Source organism: Paralichthys olivaceus, chromosome 6 (genome assembly GCF_024713975.1).
Source record: "Paralichthys olivaceus isolate ysfri-2021 chromosome 6, ASM2471397v2, whole genome shotgun sequence".
Taxonomy (NCBI): Eukaryota; Metazoa; Chordata; class Actinopteri; order Pleuronectiformes; family Paralichthyidae; genus Paralichthys; species Paralichthys olivaceus.
Genome location: NC_091098.1, coordinates 20,562,723 through 20,579,119, shown reverse-complemented (window position 1 = coordinate 20,579,119; position 16,397 = coordinate 20,562,723). Strand labels below are relative to the sequence as shown.

The 16,397-nt window shown below is 38.6% G+C and overlaps 2 protein-coding genes and 1 long non-coding RNA gene across 3 annotated transcripts; 1 reads left to right on the top strand and 2 right to left on the bottom strand.

Moving 5' to 3' along the window:
- The first annotated feature begins 375 nt into the window (after positions 1-375).
- mtg2 (mitochondrial ribosome-associated GTPase 2) lies at positions 376-3,265 on the top strand. Its single transcript, XM_069526700.1, has 6 exons — positions 376-791; positions 1,593-1,740; positions 1,963-2,078; positions 2,175-2,393; positions 2,479-2,617; positions 2,764-3,265. Exons 1-6 carry the CDS (start codon positions 603-605, stop codon positions 3,156-3,158), a joined length of 1,206 nt encoding a protein of 401 aa, XP_069382801.1. The 5' UTR covers positions 376-602; the 3' UTR covers positions 3,159-3,265.
- A 1,120-nt stretch (positions 3,266-4,385) lies between these two features.
- LOC138410482 (uncharacterized) lies at positions 4,386-5,935 on the bottom strand. Its single transcript, XR_011243190.1, has 2 exons — positions 5,798-5,935; positions 4,386-5,287 (listed from the first exon to the last, which is right to left on the bottom strand). It is a non-coding gene; the product is annotated as an uncharacterized lncRNA (long non-coding RNA).
- A 2,139-nt stretch (positions 5,936-8,074) lies between these two features.
- On the bottom strand, positions 8,075-15,804 carry cdh26.1 (cadherin 26, tandem duplicate 1). Its single transcript, XM_069526699.1, has 19 exons — positions 15,652-15,804; positions 15,059-15,118; positions 14,874-14,966; positions 14,617-14,772; positions 14,369-14,516; positions 13,791-13,960; positions 13,551-13,679; positions 13,258-13,443; positions 12,856-13,127; positions 12,423-12,568; positions 12,100-12,330; positions 11,802-12,023; positions 11,531-11,655; positions 11,358-11,429; positions 10,901-10,954; positions 10,598-10,669; positions 10,268-10,306; positions 10,087-10,158; positions 8,075-9,773 (listed from the first exon to the last, which is right to left on the bottom strand). The coding sequence occupies exons 1-19, from the start codon at positions 15,787-15,789 to the stop codon at positions 9,555-9,557; spliced, it is 2,604 nt and encodes an 867-aa protein (XP_069382800.1). The 5' UTR covers positions 15,790-15,804; the 3' UTR covers positions 8,075-9,554.
- Positions 15,805-16,397: the final 593 nt, after the last annotated feature.

Genomic DNA, 16,397 nt, shown 5'->3' with positions numbered 1-16,397 from the left:
TACTTATACTTAACCAGCTTCCAATACATCTATAAATATGTTGTTTACTTGTGCTCTATATTATATATAATGCATACAAAATATATGTAATAATAAATAATAAAAATAGAGGAAGATATGGGGAACAATACATTTTAAATGACCAAATAAAGAAACACTGTGAAATCGCCTCTTCATCCCTTGTTAACAAAATATCTTTGTACTTTGTACTTTATTTAAAATTTGATTTGACCAAAAACCGCTGTTCATTTTAATATCATAATATTTTTATTGGCCAGACAAACTTGTATTTACTTACAGTTTAGTTCTGGTGCATCCGTCCTGTCCCTCCAGCACAGAGGGGGCGATAGAGAGCCGCAGAGGTAGATAAACTGTCCCTTCACAATCTCCGTAGTTTTCCAGCGTGTTCCTGTGTGTGCGGCACATCCGTGTTGTTTGACTTTCTTCACTTTTTCCAAAGTTAACGTGCAACAAGAAACAACATCGTGACGCCAGCGGGTGTTTTCCTGGTTCTCTCGCTGCTGGAGGTGTTCATGGAGGCGACACAGCGGAAAGGACGTGAGCTAACGAAACCAAGCTAAGTAACTAGCTTCTCAGAAATAATGTTTGCGTCGTTGTGGAGGGTTCGAATCCCTCGGTGTCTTCCTCCGGACCTGATGTCAGGACTCATGTTGGTACCAGAGTTCAGGGCAAAGGGACTGAAGCTGTTCAGAGATGTCAGCTCCTCCTGTGCCATGTGCGCCAAAGTCCGAGGACAGCAGAGGAAGGGAGAGATGTCGGAGAAGAAGCTGGTGAGTAGCTGTGTTGGTCGTGTGTTATCCTGCCTCCTGTCATGTTCATGCTTAATTTACAAATGCAATTTATTTTTGCATAATTTTATGTTTGCATTTGTTCTTATAACATAAATGACTGGAGACTGTTGTTTCACAGAATTGTCCAATGCAGTTTCTTCCACTTTAATATCAATAATGTAATATGTATTTCAAGTAATAAAGAATGTTGCTGTGGAGTTTGATTATTTGCTCATTCTGCCTCCTCGTAAATAACATCACTTCTTCCTGTTCTATTTAAATTGATTGAAAGACCATGTGGATTTATTTTAATCCACTTAAATAAAATAGTAATGTATATTCTGTACAGCTGGGTAGTAAAACCATATTAATATACATTTAGGAGTAATACAACAAAATATATCAATATGTTGCTTTTGCATTTTGATATTGGGCAGCACTAATCTAAGTCTGATTCAATTCAACACCTGGTAAACTAAGGATTTGTGATGCAATGCTACGTATTCTTCATCGTGTGATATGAATAATGATTTTAACAAAATGCTGATTTTAACGATCTCTTACACCGGATTAATTGATTTCAGAATCCACAAACATTTCAACAAGGAGTGAATATTTTTACTTTCATAAAGTTATATTCGCAAGTGTGTACGGTACAAGTTTTGCAGGCAAATCATTAACAAACCACACCGTCTCTTGGTGTAATCCACCCTACAGTGTTGTGTTCATGAGGACCTGCTCTCAGGATGGTTTGAAGTGTGGGTCATTCATCTGTAGTATTGTTCTTTATGTGGCCCGTAGACCCGTCACTTTGTAGACCATCGCCGTGTGAAGCTGGTGGCTGGGTCAGGGGGTAAAGGTGCCTGCTGCTTTCACAGTGAGCCCCGAAAAGAGTGGGGTGGACCTGATGGAGGGAACGGAGGTGATGGAGGAAGCATCATTTTCAAGGGTAAGCTGTTATAAGATGTCATTATGTTCTACACTTTCCCTAACCTGTCTTTACAACCATTCACCTTACTTCCTAGAATCAGAAGCATTTGGGTTTTTTTCTGTCCTGATAATTCCTTTCAAAAGATTTCGTGTCAACACAGCCACTGACCGAGCTCCATCCATTCGGAATTATATCACAACATGCTTCCATATTCCTTATTCTTCATTTACGTGCTTTCAGCTGATCGGTTTGTCAAATCATTGGCACAAGTGGTTCCGGTTTATAAGGGAGAGGATGGGCAATCAGGTGGCAGCAAGAACTGTTATGGTCGGAACGGCAGCCCAACCTACGTTTCTGTGAGTCCTTACATTTGGTCTTAAATCATAAATTCTTTTGTTTCATCACCTTTCTGCTTCACCTTGTCTGTGATATTTTTTTTTCTATTTGTAAAGGTACCATTAGGCACTGTGGTAAAGGAGGAGGGGAAAACTATAGCGGACCTCTCTGAACACGGGCTAGAGTATCTGGCTGTATTTGGAGGAGCTGGAGGAAAAGGGAATCGATTCTTTCTGTCCAATGAGAACCGTGCCCCGATGACAGCAACCTCAGGAATGCCAGGAGAGGAGAGGGTCCTTCAGCTGGAGCTACGCACCATGGCACATGCTGGACTGGTGAGAGCATTTTTAAACATTCACGTATTGCTTTACAATGCCACAAACATGGTTTTTCATTTGTTTTTAATTAATATCCCATCAGGTGGGTTTTCCTAATGCTGGGAAATCATCGTTGTTGAGAGCTATATCTAATGCCAGGCCTGCGGTGGCTGCTTACCCTTTCACAACGCTCAGCCCACATGTAGGAATTGTCAGTTACAGGGATCATGAGCAAGTTGCAGGTAATTAGTTTTAATTTAATTCATGTATTGTATATTATTTTACTAAACAAAAACTTAAATATAAGTTCTAATTAGATCGATTTCAGCATATAACTATAACACACGATATAACATGTATGTTCCACTCTTACCCTTGCTCTGTGTAGTTGCTGACATCCCAGGCATCATTCGAGGAGCCCATCTAAATCGAGGCTTGGGCATCTCTTTCCTGCGTCACATAGAGCGCTGTCGCTTCCTCCTCTTTGTCCTGGATCTTTCCACTCCAGAGCCCTGGACTCAGCTCCAACATTTGCGTTATGAATTGGACCAGTATGAGCCTGGTCTGTCCCAGCGGCCTCAGGCCATTATAGCCAACAAAATGGACCTACCTGAGGCCCGGGAGAAGCTGGAGACTCTTAGGAGCGTTGTCATCGAGCGGGTCATTCCTGTGTCGGCTCTCACTGGACAGAACACAGAAGAGCTCATCCTCCACCTCAGAGAGCTATATGACGGCTACCTCCAAGGACCAGGTAGTGTGGAAGGTAAACCCACTAAATGGTAGTAAAAAACCATTTCCTCTTGCTTTACTGATATCTCTGTCATGTATATACACACTGGAAGATGTAAACTGTATTTAATTTGCTTAATAAATATATAAACAAGACAAAATATAATGTTTGGTTTTTATTGATGACATCCAACATATGAAAAAAGGCTGAAATGTTGTTGTTTTTTGTGGGATTTCTTAAAAAATGTTTTTAATGAATGTTTAGTATAAAAAAAAAAAAAAATAAAAAAACTCGCCAGGGATGACTTTGAATCTTAACTGTGGGCACACTAAGTTCCCAAAGTAACCAGCAGAGGGCATGTATGACATATTTACATTTTCATTGGTCCTGTTGTGGTGGTTGAACAACTTGATGTCCTTTAATCACTGCTAATTCAGCTGGTGTGGTCTGTGCTTGAATAAAATAGGACAACCATCTCTTAACTTGGTTCCCAGGTTGATTGTTGTTTATTTTCTTCCTTCACAAGAAAACCACTTCAGGCAAAGACTGTGTCATCCTGTGATCCTGCACTCAGATAAATGGCAAAATAAAGAACTGTAAACCAATCAGGCTAAAAAATAGTATTAAACAGCTGCTAGAGAAGATATAATGGAAGCTTTTACTCTTTAGACAGTTGGAAGGAAAGGTTAATGAAAAAGAAGATTGCACAATAAATGGCCTGAGCTGTTGTACTGTGATACTGAAGAGGTAAAAGCTTCTGTGGAAACGTGCCACTGTTGTGGTTTTGCTTTAACAGACAGTGAACATCAGCTTCCTTCCCAGAACTGATATTTGGCTGTGTTACATATTTTCTGGAATTTTGCTAAACTTGTTATCTCTGCTTCCTCCCTCTTTCTACAGCTCAACATGTGAAAGGAATAAAAGAGATGGACAACAATCCTACTGGACTGTCTTCTTCTGCATCGTCAGCTTAAAAAATAGTATGTATGAAGTGTCATATGGCAGAGTGACCTGTGTGTCATATATATATAAATGATCTAACTAAACATTCATATTATGTTTTCTAATATTTTGACTGTATACAGTACTTGTGTTGTACTTGCATGTTGGACATTCTGCCAGTAGGGGGCAGGTGAAGTGCAAACTAAGGAATCAAAATTAATTTTGGTCTAATTGCTGCTTAAATATAAGACTATAATAAGATTACTACCTCGTCCAGAGTCACTGACCTTTCAGCTCGGGTTTGGTCTCCATCAAAAAAAAATCCTTTTGATTCAGAGTGCATAGAAAACTGAGAAAACCTGTTTATTGTTGACAGAAATAATTTGCCTGGACTTTCATGACCTGCAGTAACTCCTTTTGGAAGGATGAGGTTCTCTTCATGGGCCAAGGTCAGTTTTATTTTTTCACAAGTATGTGACCATCACTCACCTCAACATTTTTAGCTAGTTTTCAACACCATCATACAAATGACAGAGCACACATATCCATTATTGAACAAATTCATTTATCTAATCTGATCATGACCACACAACACCTTCCTATTTTGAGGAGTGAACACAGAAATGTCATTTTTCTTCATTTTCTTATGTACACTCACACTTGCTGACATCTTAAAGTTATGTACCGTAAATTATGAGCAGCACATCTTTCATGCGCCCAACATGAAGATGCTGTTTTGTCTTGATGTCGCTCAGCAGGTGGGAGAAATATCCTATTTACTTCTCCCACCGATTCCTTCAGGAGAGGAACTTTCCAGGTGGGATCTCTCTAGCCTGTAAATTACAGCTGTTGCATAATTTGAGAGAGAGAACACATGGAACAGCTGAATATAACCATGTGGTGCATATTGTGCTTATTTCTAGTTTGCGATGATTAAACTCTGTTTTCAGTTGCGTCCATCATTCCACTTAATAATTGTGGATGTTTTTCTTCCATCCACCAGCTTCCATGGTGATCCAGGTGCAGCAGCGATTCATGGGTTCATGATGCCCCCTTCTGGTCTGAGCTCACACAGAATCCAGGACTACGCTCATCAAGGCTTCCAAGTGGAACAGCTGCTCCCTCCCAGTGTCCTGTCTGCACACAACTGGTTCCTCCAGGCCGGCCCCAAGTAAACAGACACTCATTCAGAAACCGCAATTAGTTAATGATTCAGTCATTTCTCCGAAGACCCCACACACTAAAAATGAGTGAGCAGATCACATCAGCAATGTAGTCACCTCTATAATTCATTAGAAACTCAAATATATATGTAAGTACCACTTTTCAACTTCAAATGATAAGGTTTTGCATTAAAGTTACTCATGGCTCGTTATGACAGTGGTTATGTTTTTTAATAACCACAAGAAGTAAATATTTCATTGGAAATACATCAATAATATATAACTAATAACTAGTGACTAATAATAATTTAGGGAATATTGGCTGACGATTGTTTGAAAGAAAGTTTAATACGACTTTGCTTCATTTAAGCAAGTCATCTTCAAATTAATTGAAGGTGACTTGTGATCTGTGCTGCTTCATAGTGAATCTGCACATTTTATATTTCATAGTCCCTCTGTACATTCAATGTCAGTAAAAAGACATATCTCCTTGATAGAAAAAAGACACACACACATGCATGTCTCTCTGTAGTTATGAGGCACTCATTGACATAATACATTAACCCAGTGAAACCTAATGTTTTTACCTGGACCCAAGTCTTAACCCTCAAACAGCCTTTGAAGAAGTGAGAACTGGCCAAAAACTCCTCACTTTCCAAAAATGTCCTCAGTCTGTCGGGTCTATGCTTCAAATGGTCCTCACAAAGGTATAAGTACAGGAAATCACACATGTAAGCACGCACGCATGCACACACACAAAACTAAAACTGGCTTGGCAAGCTGGCAGTGACTGACTGGAATAACCATAGAGTATCAGTAAACAAAATACTTCCATGGAAGTATCTCCACAGTGACACACAATACCAACTGAAGATAAGCTTTCACCCACCCCCGCATAAGGAATGCATTAGCATTTTGAAGTAACTCACAGTTTCCAATGGGCTCAGAGTGAGTACATGATGGATTTTTAATGTTTTATGTCAAATTGCAAATTCTACTACATTACATGAAATAACGCACACTTTACAACATACAAAAGACAGTGAGAAACACATTTCCCATTGCTGTAGTGAATGAGGAAACGTCAAACAAAAATTCAGTGAAGACATTATAGACACGTGCCAGCATACAGGAAAACATCAACAACAAAAAAAGGGCTCCTCATTTCTGTGGAAGTGCTAGATTTGCATAATCAACAGTTTGGCCTCATGACTAAGCAGTGTAAAGTTGATAGTCAGATATAACCAACATCTGTTGTATCATGTCAAGTACAAATTGCCTGAGATAATGTGTTGTTAAGAAAGTTATTCACTCAGATAAGAGACTATTTCTTGAATGAGCCTGAATAATGGCTTTATGTGAATCCGATAAGTTTAGTCTGGAAGTTTGGAAAAAGTGCCATGTTTTACTGTGTATCACAGATAATAATAATTACTATAGGTACACACAATTCATAAATACAATATGTTTTTTTAGGTGTTTTATTCAAAACAGTCAAATGTTTAGCCCCTTTCTAGCCCAGTTTGATGATAAATGAATAAAACATGAAATAAATATTTAAACATATAAATACAGGTTGAGATATATTATAAAAGACATAATGTAATACTATATTTTATACGTAAAACATCATATATTAATTCGCTCAATATTATGAACAGAGTTTATTAAAGTTTTTTTACTTCCGGAATTATTATTAAAAAAAAAAAAAGAAAAACTTTCATCCCAAACCAATTTTTTCTTTTTTCAATTGCTCAGTTGCTGCCTCTCATGATGATGATTGTCGTTTTTCTCTTTCCTTTATCCTGCTTCATAATTTTCCATGTTGATGTTACAGATCATGTAGTGTTCACTGGGCTTGTGTTCCTGCCAATGAATCACTGTCGGACTAACAAATGAACTTGGACATTGCTCCTCAGTAGTCGTATAGAAGTAATACGTAGTTAGTTTCTGGAATAAACCGATTTGATAGAATTGTGAGTATAACGGAAGCACGACACGTACGTATCTATCATTTAGATTGTGTAATTATCTATGAGATCCAGTGAAGAAGGGCAGCTCTGATGAAATCTGATAAAATCTCAGGAGAAACAAAAGGACAAGTGGGCGTAATACTGGAGCCACCAGCTTCCTCACGTCACGCCATGAATAGAACAGGTCGAGCTGCCAGTTTGACCTATCTATCAGGGTGGAGTATAGAATTACTTTGAAATACTGTCACTGTACTTTGTGTCTTTTGCTGATAGTTCTTTGTGATAGCATTTTATTTCTGCTGGCCTGCTGTACCATGAAATAGCTGCACTGTTAACGCCTTCATTTTGTCTTACTTTGTTTTTATTGTGCTTACAATCAAAGTTCTTACCTGACCTGAAATGAGTTCTGTTGCTTCTGCTGACTGAGTGAATTTAGACATCCACTGTAACATTCAGCAACATGAAGCCAGAATATCACAGCCTACCGTATATAAGTCAAATAAATCTATACAGGCCGGGCTGAAGCAACACAGGCACATGTTAGGAAATCATTTTCCACACTTAACCACACAACCAAACGTACCTTTTCGTCAAGATAATGGCAGCTATATTGTTATGCTATTATTGATAACTTCTTTATCTTATGCAATTCATGTCACAGTCTTGTCGTTAGACGATAAGTCTGCAGTTTAAAGCATTATATATTTTTGTTGATTACTTATAATAATTGAAGTGGCTGAAATTGAAGTCAAATTATAATGTAAAATATATGTATTGTAATATGACATATTGCTAGTTTGGTACATATATATATATATATATATATATATGACTTAGACAAATATTTATCCTTTGTAACCAGGTAAAATGAAACATGACAACATACAAACATAAAAGAGATTGCTACCACCAATTCTAAGTTTATTTCAAATAGTACATTTCATTAAAAATAATGTATATTTATAAAAACAGATACAAAAATGCTAAAAAAAAAAAAAAAAGACAAAGCAATGAATTAATTTGTATTGTCGTACTGTGGACCAACAATGTTTTCAACCAGTCAGCTGGTCTGTGACAAACAGGAATTGTTTGTGTGCACCTTAACTTTTCCCAGTTACCACAGTTTAACTTCTATTAGGTTACAGCAAAAATAAAGTCAAAATAATACTGTTGTGACAGAACCTCCACCTGTGTAAATACTGAGGTGTTGCAACACTCGAATTGCAGCAAAGTACAAAAAACAAAAAAAGCCAACCCACCCAGTTACTGTCAAGATACAATATTTCAAAATCACCAGAGCTTAACAATTATTTCAGTGCAATGAGTCGATCTTCAACCAAGCATAGAACAGCCTACACCACAGAATCCTTGTATCACATCATGTCACTATTCAATATTTGGATCTATACAAATACAGTTAAGTGCAAAGGTTTAAGGGCCCCTGTGCAAATGCTACATTTTAAACCACAAAGACATTAAAACAGCCTATCTTCTGATTTTAATGTACTTTTTATTTCATGAACTTTAAGATAATTAGAAGTTAAACTAAGTGTGGCATTTGCAAAAGTTTGGGCACCATACCAAGGTAGTAAAGTATGAAGAACATGCATTTTAGGACTACAGAAACAGTGCATTACTGTCAAGGATGAGGCTTATTTTAATGTGCATTAGCTGATCTTATATTCATTTCCTTTCATTTTATCAATCAACCAAATGTTAGTTTGGTTAGAGGTGTCCAAACTGTAGGTAAGATGTTCAGTTCCATAATGAAAACAATACAAATTCTAAAAGTTGTGGTATATAAATGAATTAATATCCATCCGGATCTTAATCATAGTCACAAACAAGGCATGGAAAACACTGAAGGGGCGGTGCCCTGTGCATGCACTGCATACCCCCCATTAGACAATGCTATCTTTTTCATGTCATTGATACAATATGATGAGGAATGATTGGTTGATAGGATGAAGATTTGTGTGATTCCTGATTCTAATGTTATTGGTTTGCAAAAATGAATGCGTCACTAGACACTATAACATTATTTTCTGACTTCATAGTGTCGTCATGATGATACCATATGATTGTTAATTCATTTTCTATGTATACAAGCCTCAGGTCAGGTCTTTAGTCCTGTAGGATGCAGAGATAGCTCCAAAAATTATTTGAAAAAACTACTAATATGAACTATGCATGATGTCATTTTCTGCCTTTGTGACGCTTATCACCTGTATGACATCATACAATGGGGAATAATTTTCTGATCAACATAATATCTGTTCACTATTATTTACGTGTTCTTGTGCACCATATTTTTGAAGACCTTGATCTGCTCCATAAATGAATCATCAGGAGATAATTCCAGCTGTGCCCCTCAAATCTGTGAGTTTTTGTTTTGAACTGTTTGGTGACAGATGTTGCCCAAGGTCTCGAACTTTGGCCCTAAGTCATTCAGAAACTCAACATCATCTCCCAGGTTGCTGAGTGACAGCTCATCCAGTGACGCACATATGCTGTCGTCTCCCTCGTAGGCAAAGCAGAAGGGCTGGTACATCGGGTGGTCGATAAGGTCTCCATCAATCACGTGGATTCTCTGTGGAATTGAGTAAAATTGATTTTCTGGGTCAGTCTGTCAAAAAGAGTTGAATGCATATACAAACACACACAGTATGACTTTTTCTTAAATTGCTTGAGACAAAGGAAATAATAGTGATTTTGTTCTCATCCATGTCCTGCATTTGCTTCTCATTGAATTTATTCTCATTCACTATATCATAATTGTGGCCTGTCCTTCAGTCAGTGCTGTGCAACCGATACAGCTAGTCGAATTTGATTATCAGTTAAGATAAGTGCCTTATGAAAGCATTAAGAGAGGATGCACAGCGTTCAGCTCTTTGTGATCTTACCCGTTCGATGCAAACTGCGAGGTGTTGATTTGACCGCATGCGGAAAGACCCTGTGCGCCTTGTTGAGCCTTCCTGCATGGGTTAAACACATGGGGTTCTCACTGCCTTGTTAACAAGTCAAAGACATTTATATTTTGCCTACTTATGAAATCATATTCCATTATTAGAGAGCACTACTTACCCAGTCGATGATTCTCCTGCTTGGCTTCCTTGATAAGTGCTAAAATTAAGAAAACAAGTATAAGGTACATTTAGTCTTCTATACCTTCTGCCTTCAAAATCCTCTCTTTAGCTCCCTTTCTTCAAATGGTTTTAGGACATCTTCCTCTGGATCCAGCACCATGAGTATATATGTATATATATGTGTGTGTGTGTAAACAGGATTATATACACTTAATATATGGAAATTGCACAGACAGAAACATTGGAAATGCCAGAGTCAACAAATTGTAATTTATAAAACTAATTAATAAATCAAATAATTGTCCTCAGGAAACATGTTTGCACTCACCTTGTTCTGCCCTCCAAGTTTTGTAAAATCGTCCCTCTGACGCATTTCACATAAGCCCATGTTAGAATGACTCTGTCAGTGACACACATTAAAGTTAACTCGGGTTAGAGGAGCATAGTAAGACAAGAACAAGGCCTGTTTCAACCACAGATGTTTTAAGTCATATCTGCGCTGAAAGTTAATTTATTCTTTGTGCAATCCCCATTTCAAAAAGTTGTGCTACTTTAAATCATTTCTTTAAAATCTACAGGATACAAGTTTTCATTTTATAGACTGTCAAACATAAAATATTTTTTTACTCACCACGGTGAACCCAGAGGTATCATTCTTTATTATTACAGGATCCACATTATGGATCTATTTGAGGAGAGAAAATTAGTAAAGCAGACCCCTGTAAAATGTGTAACAAGTCCCTCCTTGCAGGTACTCCAGATAACTTCAAATGGCTGGTATCTGGCTATACAGGTAAAGTTCACCCTGTGAGATACCTGTCACACAATCCACAAAAACCCTGTAAATAAAGTCATAAATATGTCTAAAACAGACAAGTCAACCTCTAAGAACAGCAGCTGGATTAGAGCTGTAATTTACCGTGAAGGTTAAGACCTGTGTTTTCTAAAACTGTTTTCCCTGTTTTGCTTACTTAGGTTTTTTAATGCCTGCCTTTTGACCCACACTAACACATAAGACCTGTCTGTTCAAATGTCAACCACAAAAAAGGGGAATGAAAGGCAGCTGAGTGTGGCGGGATCAGGAGTACCTGCCGGGTGGTACTCAGGCTGTCTGTCACAGTTACTCCATTTGAAGATGGCAAGAGCCGAGTGGGCCTAGCCTGGCAGATAGGGAGAAAACAAATTAAACAATGCAGAACCCCTCAAACTGGGTATAATATAGCATATGATGTCACTGCCTTACTCACAACTACCAACTCACTGTGCATGCAGCGCCACCTCCTTCTTGGTTGTACTTGATAAGGGTCTGGTTGCCCTCATCCCCTGCGATGGGGATGTGATTGAACGCCCTTTTTCCAGAGTTGCATATAAAGAGGAGTAGCAGCACTGCAGACACGCATCAAATAAACATTCAAGAACAGAGCGCATTTGTTGTGTTTTCAGGGAACTACCACATCCCTCAGCTACTGTAGGTTTATTGAGCAGAAACCTTATGGTTTTGTTAATGTGTCCATTGACTGCTGAATACTCACACAAAAATATCAGCAATCCTAGAAAAATCAATCCAATACCAGCGGCCCCGAGGCTGGATGAGATTGGTTCTCTGGCTCGACAGACGTCTGCTTTTCCACAGTCGCACACTATCACTTCCACGGTCTCACGTGCGTTTGTGGCCTGTTGGTCCTGAATCTCCAGGGGCACTGAGTAGTTGCCGTAAGGAAGTGAAGTTAGGCTAACAAGGCCACCTTCCATTCCTAGAGAACATTGTAAATAAAGTTAGATATAGGGACGATTTATCTGAATGACACGGGTTAAATGCTAAGTACTAACCAGAAGCAGGGTCTAGTTTCCATTGTTGCTTCAGATTATCAACATCACCTCCCAGAGAAAAGGCAAAGGGCCCACTATATGGAGGATTATCTGAGTCTTTAGCAGGCACCATGACCTTGTTGCCCTTGTTTCCACACAAAATTACGCTTTTGTGGACCAGCTTTGGCGTGTTGTCATTGATATCCCCCAGGTGGATCAGGACTCTGCATGTACCTGTGGCTGGAGGCATACCTTGGTAACCAAAGTTAAGGAAAAACGTCACTTTCAGCAATGAACCATGCAGCTCGTGTTTGATTACAATACACAATGGAGCTCCTTCATACCGTCATCTACGGCCAAGATGGCGACTTTGTAAATGCCTTTCTCATCAACAAAGGGTGATTCTCTGTCCATTTTCTTAGCCGATGTGATTTGTCCTGTAGCCTCATTAATGGTCATCCAATGCGCTGGATCTTCTGACAGCGAAAACCTGATCACAGATAGGAGATATTGGAGAGTAGAGAAAAACCTATGGTCTCTGGCCTACCCCCTTGTAACAAGTTAATAGAAAATGTGGAGGAGCCCATGTGAGAACTCAGGAGATCCCTCGCAGGATTACAACTTTGATTGAGTAGGGGGGGTAGATGACATTTCTAACAAATGGCTGAAGCAAAAGAAAAAAAAAACCTCCAAAGAGAACGGTGACTGTCTGAAAGGTTGTGCTCAATGCCAAATGTGGAAACAAATTTAGCAGAAATTCACTAATTTGGCACCAACCTGATCTTGTCTATGTCAGAGTCGTCGTCATCAACCTTTGCAGTGAACAGCAACTTCCCCGGCTCCTCCTCTTCCTTTAGGTACAAATGAACTGTGTCTTTCTCAAACTGCGGTGGGTCATTTACATCAATCACTTTTATTGTGATGTTGACCTTATGTAGAGGTGGAAGTGTGACTTTGCCGGTTGATTTGTCTGCACAAGCAAAAAGGGGTTCCTCATTCTCTACTCCGATCTCCAAGGTTGTTACAGTTGTCTTCTCAAAATCCTTCCCCTGGAAAGACATGCAGGTTTAGATCAATACTGTTGCAACGTATATTCATGATGTTTCATGTTTGTTGAACTTTAACTTGGTCCACTGTGAATAGATGTGGTTTCTAATAGAGTGAGATAAGTTGAATTACCTTAATGACATTCAGAATACCCTCATTTGTGTTGGGGTCAGTTTCAATTTGGAAGTATTCTTCCTCATCTTTGTCTATGATGAAATATTTGGCCCGCCATGCAGGAGTTTCAAGAGTGTCTTTGTCTTCTACTGCAACTCTCAAGACATCTCTTTTGGTCACTGATTCCGATACCTCAACATAGTACTGGACAGACAGGACAGATTTATCACATACATCGTACGTCACCCCAAGATCAACTTTATTAATAATAATAATAATAATTATATTGATGAGGAGGATGATATCCTTGCCTGATTTTCCTTGAACTTTGGTGGATGAGAGTTTGTGTCAACAATATTGAGAGTAACAACAACAGTGGAGGAAAGAGGTGGTGTCCCATGATCTTTTGCTTGAACAATAACTTCATATGTCTTGATTTTCTGTAACAGATATAAACATGTTTGGACTTTTTTAAAACATTATATTGAAATATCAGTATGAGTGTGTATTGCTGTTTATATGCAGCTAGAAAGTAGGTCACTGAGCCTCACATCGTAGTCAAAACATCCTTTAAGTTTGAGCTGAGCCATCTGGTTACTGAGCTGTTCAACTCCAATCTTGGGCTCTGCCGGTTTCTGTGAAATTATACTGACGGTGACCGAAGAGTTAGGTGTGTTCTGTTTATCTTTGTCAATGAAATTCAGCTCCACTGGCAAGAACCCTTTAGATCATTATGGAAAGGAAGCACAAAATAATGAACGTGTTACACAAAGGTAGGAAGTGAGGAACAAGATAATTAAAAATGACAAAGCATGAGTGTGATACAGGATAAAAGACCAGATTTGAAATTATTATTATCTCACATCGAGGTTTGACCGCCTCGACTTTGTGGGAAGTCTTTTATAGCCATACAAACAAGATTACTCTGAAACGACATGGATTTTTTTCTAGAGGGGTACAACCCAAGGAAGAATCCATTACATTTTCAAGTGGATCTAGACAAGTGGATTCATATTTTGTAATTTAACGTGGTGAGGCGTTAGCCTTGGCAGAGGTTTGTCCTCTATAAGCACCCTTCTAGTTTTATGTGTGATATTATTAACTGCAGGAAGAAAACATGCATACTCACCCTCTGGTGTGTTTTCCTTTACATTGGCTCTAACGTGAGAATAGGTAAATAAAGGTGCATTGTCATTGATGTCCTGTACTTCTACATCAAAAGATAGTGAAGAGTCTGCATTTTCATTTTCCATTATGTTCCAGATATCAAACTTGATCTGTTGGTTAAAGAACAAATTAAGATGATTTCCAGTGATTAAAATAATCAATGAAAGTTATCTACTGTTGGAGGAACTGATATTCCAGTATGAAACTCACATGGAAGAAATTGTATTTCTCTCTGTCAATGGGTTTCTTGACATACAGGATTCCAGTGTCTTCATTGATCCAGAACGTATTCACTGGCTCCTCATCCACACCCGTTCCACTGATTTTGTACTTTGTGTTTTTCTTGTCTTCCTTGTCATTAGACAACTAGAGTCCAAACAAACACAACTGAGCTGTTTCCATATCTGAGTTGGGCAGAAAGGCTGCCACACTGGTCGGTCATTTAATTTACAAAATGAAGTCTTCACCTTTGTAAGCAGTTTTGGGTACGGACCAGGGTCCTCCTCTGTTAATTCGATCGTAGTTACAACCCACCTTCTTTTGGAACGCAGCAAAAGCTCCTGTGGATTAGTAAAGTTCACAGCTAATATCATTTTTGCTCAAATCAAAACATTTTAGCTGGACTGTGCAATTTCAAACACAAAATGATTACCCGCTTAGCACGCCTCATGTGCTTCCCATGGGGAAACTCTGCCAGGGCTGTTAATGCAACCTACAATGACAAGAAAACTAGATAGTGATCCGATGTAACTCCTTTAATCTATCACTGTCTCCCCGACACCCTCTCCATTTCATTCACTGTAATTTGTTATTCAGTTATAATCTATGTAGATTTCCACAACGTGTAGAACCACCTTCACATGCACATATGGGCAACATACAGTTTCCACACCATCTATTCTTTATGTCTTTAGACTGTGATGGAAAACCAAAGCAAAAGTCTTTGTGCACCTGTAAATTGAGTTAACCATTCAAGTTAAAGTTTAAGTCATCTCAGACATTTGGATCAATAACTGTATGAAATGTACTCATACAATTACCATGTCCACAACTTGAATTTCGTAGTTTAATCCATACAACTGGTTTTGTTTGATAAACTTAAATTTTAGAATAACACATTGACAACAACTAGACACTAAGTACATGTGCTATCATTTCTAAGTTTACAAGTTTGCTATAAATACAAACAATCACCTTTGTTATCATGTTCATTGTGAACCAAAACTGTTACTTCACTTAACTTACCAACAGAAGTAAGGAACAGGTCCTCATCTTGATCCACCCTGTCCAATATGCTCCGTGGGAGTGCTCCAAAAGAGTCAACACAGCTTGAGTAAGAGTGCGACAGCCCACAATACCTGCAGGCAGCAGGTTGGCTGACATTTACCAATAGCTGTCTGTTCCTGCATGCAGCTGTGCAATGTGATTCGTTGTTTCCTCACCTACAATTAGACCCAGTGGAGATGAGCTTCATACACATTTCCTATCAGTGTATGTGTTTCCATATGTGAATTAATTTTGGGAGAGTGTTTTTGTGAATACGATAAAGAGACTAAAGTGAACTCTACCATGTCATATTCTCACATACGTCACAAATGTCTCAGATTAATGTCCTGTAAGTATTAGATGGTGACTGGAAAAACATAACTTAAACTCATTGATGCATTATAGCTTACTCTCACTCATTCAGTCAGTCACATACATTCAGTACTTCGTTACCCTACACACACACTGGATGTCGACACACATTTGTGTTTTTCTCTTAAAATAGAATAACATCTTACACGTTAACGGCACAATTGTCCGTTTCCAATAATAAGAGCATGAAAGTGTCCGGTTGCCACAGTGAATAATATTTGGCAAGTTTAAGTGTAACCCCGCCTATGTTATACCTTTCCCTTCAGTGTGATTGCCACCTGAGAATTTAGGGAACAGTCTGCAAGAATAGATCAAGGACAGAGTGAATGTTTATCTTTATCAAATGTGGTCAG